At 39.7% G+C, this 4132-nt stretch overlaps 1 protein-coding gene across 1 annotated transcript in view; it reads right to left on the minus strand.

Annotated features, from left to right (window-relative positions):
• Positions 1-1746: 1746 nt before the first annotated feature.
• The window catches only part of LOC135211941 (uncharacterized), a 6896-nt gene continuing 4510 nt past the window's right edge, over positions 1747-4132 (minus strand). Inside the window, exon 2 of the mRNA XM_064245188.1 lies at positions 1747-4132. This exon is cut by the window's right edge and continues 959 nt beyond it. Within this exon, the coding sequence (XP_064101258.1) occupies positions 1924-4132 (2209 nt within the window). The 3' untranslated portion in view covers positions 1747-1923.

The raw sequence follows: 4132 nt of genomic DNA on the forward strand, positions 1-4132 counted from the left end.
ACACACACACCGGTAAAAACCCACGTAGCAACCTTGAAACGATCGACGGCGAGAGCAACTGAAAACCACTCACCGCCACATTTCCGAAGCGGAGCAACCGACGAGCAATATTGCCGTTAAGTACACCGGCAGCAGGAGAGAGCATCATTATAAAGAGGTCATTACCAGGCAACGAGAAGGGTAATTAGCTCCGCTGTTTGTCATTAGTCACGTGCTGAATTATTACCCAAGATGAAGATTGGTCGTTATGGAGAGATCGTTGATCTTGAGTATGAGAGAGAGAGAGAGAGAGAGAGAGAGAGACTGGAAACAAGTACCTCGGAATCGTGCAATCAGTCGGTTTCTCCCTTAAAATCACAGTCGACTTAGAAAGAAGCCTAAACCACAGAACAGGGACAAAAGAAAAGAAAAGAAAAGGGAGGTTGAATAATCCAATCATTTTTCGTGGTTCCAGCTTTGCATCTGCAACTTTTAATCCACATTCATTATTAATGCGATATCTAGCTTAAACCTCAAAGTGTTCCATTTATCACCATAGGCAAGCTCCGAAATGGTCTGGAAATAGGACTTAGCTGTCTTAATCAAGTAATTATAATAACAATAGTATTATGAACACAATTCCCATTAATAATATAGTAATAATAACAATAATAATAATAATATCAACAGAATTTCCATCAAGCGAATATGCATGAAAAACGGAATGCTGCTAAGTACTGGAAAGAATGGCTCCAATAGAATACACTTCACAATGACTGATGTTGCAGCCTCCTTTGTTCTTACGGATAACTTCCAGACATCGCGCAGCAATAACATGCAAAGAATAGCTCCAATTAAATACACTTTACAAGACAAATCCATCCAGAAATTGGAGCAGTGGTTAGTTGGTCTCTGGGGTACGTCTTTTTACCAGCCTGACTTGGGTGCTGCGGCCTCCGTTTCCTCAAAGAGGTCTCACTCTCCATCCATCTGGTAGGGTTAAACTTCACTCACAGGCTGCTGCTTTAGTGTGGGAGCAAAAAGAGCAGCGCTGGCACCAGGCCAGCTTTATTTAGTACACACGCAACGAAGTGTTGACAGGTCGTCCAGCCAAAATTTCCCTAGACTTGCCATCAGAATTTCCCTTTTTGGAGAAAAATTTCCCTATGTATCCCGAGTAAGCCTAGTAACCCTATACTATAATAGTTCATTTATACAAAATAATCGTATGGTTTGTTGCCACTGAAACACTGACTGAGGTCTGAGAATGAGAGATGTAAGGTTCTTCAAACGTTCTCAGAACAGGTGTATCTTATTGGCTTAGAATATTTGAAAGCTTCATGGTTTCAGTGACGTCAGAATTATCTAAAGTAGCTATTGGCTGAACGCACAACTGATCGTTGAAAATTAGCCATACACCATGGACAAAAATTCTTAATGAAATTTCCCTAGATTCCATAGGAAAATATACTTTCTTTCCATTTTCCCTTTTGGGGTCATAATTTCCCTAAAACAAGGAAATTTCCCTGCACCTGGCGACACTGACGCAACGAGATGGGGTTCCACTGGTAGAAAGGAGAGTAGTTCAAAAGATCGACATTAGAGGAGCTTTACCCGCCATGGCAGCAGGACGCTGCTTACAGAGGCTAACTGATACTGGCTCTGATTACTGGAGGGTTGGAAAGTTTAAGGCACATTTTGTACATGTCTTTCTTTACATTACTGCAAATTTCTGTAAATTTTCATCAGTTCAGAAGAAAAAATCGATTAGATCTATGAACCGTCCTGTTTCTCAATTACATTTTTAGTAATATACATTTAAAACATGATATATGATGATACTATTGTGAACAACAACTACAACAATAATAATAATAATATGCATAAGTATAAACACACTCTAATTTTAAAACTACTTCATAATATACTACTGTTGTTCTTTCTTTAGTCCCATACAAGCCCTGCGGTGTCGACAAATTTGAATTTTATCGTAGTACTGGAGAAGCGCTGGTTTGAGGATCTTTCCAAGTTTTGTACAATAGGTCTTATGATAAAAGAATGCCGATGAAATTCGTCAGGAACTTCCAGTAATAATTGTAAGCTATTGACATTCAAAACATTTTCCAAGACACGAGTAATGTAAGTCCACATTCTTTCTTGGTCAAAGGTCGAAATGCTACCCCGTAAGATCACATGAAACGGATTTGGAAATAATTTCTTAATGGCCGATGCAACGAGCTCAGGATCGTAGCTGAAAACGTCAGTAAGAATGACGCCAAGCTCGGGAATCTCCGCCTCATCTCCAATGAGAACGGGCAGCTCCTTGCCAGAACAACAGCGAAAATCCATAGCCAATCGGAAAACATTCAGTTCAGGCAACGTCTTCACTAATTCCGACATATGGCGAAGGTCTTCCCCTCTGTACATCAGAGATAACTCCCTCAGGTAAGTAGATCTCTTGAGGAGCATCAGTGCTTTGTCGTCGACAACACTTCGTAATGTTACAAGTCGGCAACGGGAAGTGTCGCTGAGCAATAGGCCTAGAGATGTCACTACCAACTCTAAATCTGGGACAGCATTGTGGAAGAAGTGTTGCAGGTCAAGGTGAATCTCACAGTGGCATTTAACAAATGTTTCAATGTAATCAATTAAGAACTTCCACGGATCTCCTATTCCACAAAGATGAAGAAAGACTGACTTCGGCTCAATGTATTTCAACAATTTTACTGTTTGTGTGTGTGAAAACCAGGGACTATCTCTGAATGCCCACGTTTTACGATTAACGTAATTGCATAGTTTTTTCACAAACAAATCATCGCCAGCTTCATTCAGTCCTAATAAGATGTAAGATATGTTTAGAAATGGACCTGTGGATGAACTAAAAATAAAGGCAAACTGTTCACACCTTTCTTCATTCAGCTGTCGACTGAGACTCAGGCATCCCAAAACATAGGCGAACCACCGGCCAAACAATTCGAATTTTACGTGACACCAGAAGTTTGTTGATTTAAGTGTTGTGAGAAAACCATCTTTATGTAAATAATAATCTTTGCTTACTTTTTCTTCCGTAACGGACCTTCCACACATATAACAACTGTAATATTTTCTGATAAAAACATCTAGTGGCATCATGAAGCGTTTGTTACAGAAGGTCTCGTATTTATCACAGGGCAACTCCATAGACAAATTGTCTATGTTATAGTACAACCCATCCAGCCTACGATGTGAAGGTTCATGTTCCAGTAATAATTCTCTCTTGCTTTTGATGAAATATTTAGCAGTCTCCATCACATCCCATCCCTCACAGATCATTTTGTTGGCAAATGCTCTCGCTCCCAAGAAGTCCATCAATTCACGATGGATGATTGTGTATTCTTCTACGATGCCCAGAGGTGTAGCCTTTTCAGCATAAATAAAGAAAGCTGACATTGAATCCTTAAATGGAAGCCCAAGCTCTGAACACCTCTCTTGCAAATAGTCTACTTCATACTGGTGAAGAATGAAGTGATCATAGTTCTGCCAAAGAACAAAGCCAATGCAGTCAAAAAATCTACTGAGTTTCTCTTTTAAGGAAGATATGGTCTGATTCAACTTTCTGTATGATTCTCGTATTACGAGTCTTTGAATCATGTGGCCAACAAGCAGAGTGAATAGAGAAGAAGTTGTCTTTATATGGAAAACATTCTCAGGGGAATCGAGCCACAGCGCAATTGTGATAGCTGCAAATAGAGGAACACGCAGTATATCCAGATTGTACTCATTTTCAGTGAAATCCAAATCCATGAACTCTTTCAGTGTATCGTTTCTTTTTTGTGGATCTTGAACAGAAGCAGAAATGATCTTTTCAGCATATTCTCGTAAGTTTTTGTCAGAAAACCCAGCAAGAGTAACACTTAAGTAAGAGCGACCTACTAAAGCTACCTCAGTTTCAATTTCATTCTTGAATTCTTCTCGAGTTGTAATCATAATTCTGGAACCTGGAAACTTCTGAACGATTTCCTTGACCACTTTTCTGGTTCCTGTGCTTGCTTCGTCATACCCATCCAACATCCAAAGCAAGGAAACATTCTTCAGAGCTGAGATGATGTCATCTGGTTGCAGATGTTTTGCAACATTGTGCAGAAGTTCATCCTTAACCAAATCCTTGATATTA

Source organism: Macrobrachium nipponense, chromosome 40 (genome assembly GCF_015104395.2).
Source record: "Macrobrachium nipponense isolate FS-2020 chromosome 40, ASM1510439v2, whole genome shotgun sequence".
Classification (NCBI taxonomy): Eukaryota; Metazoa; Arthropoda; class Malacostraca; order Decapoda; family Palaemonidae; genus Macrobrachium; species Macrobrachium nipponense.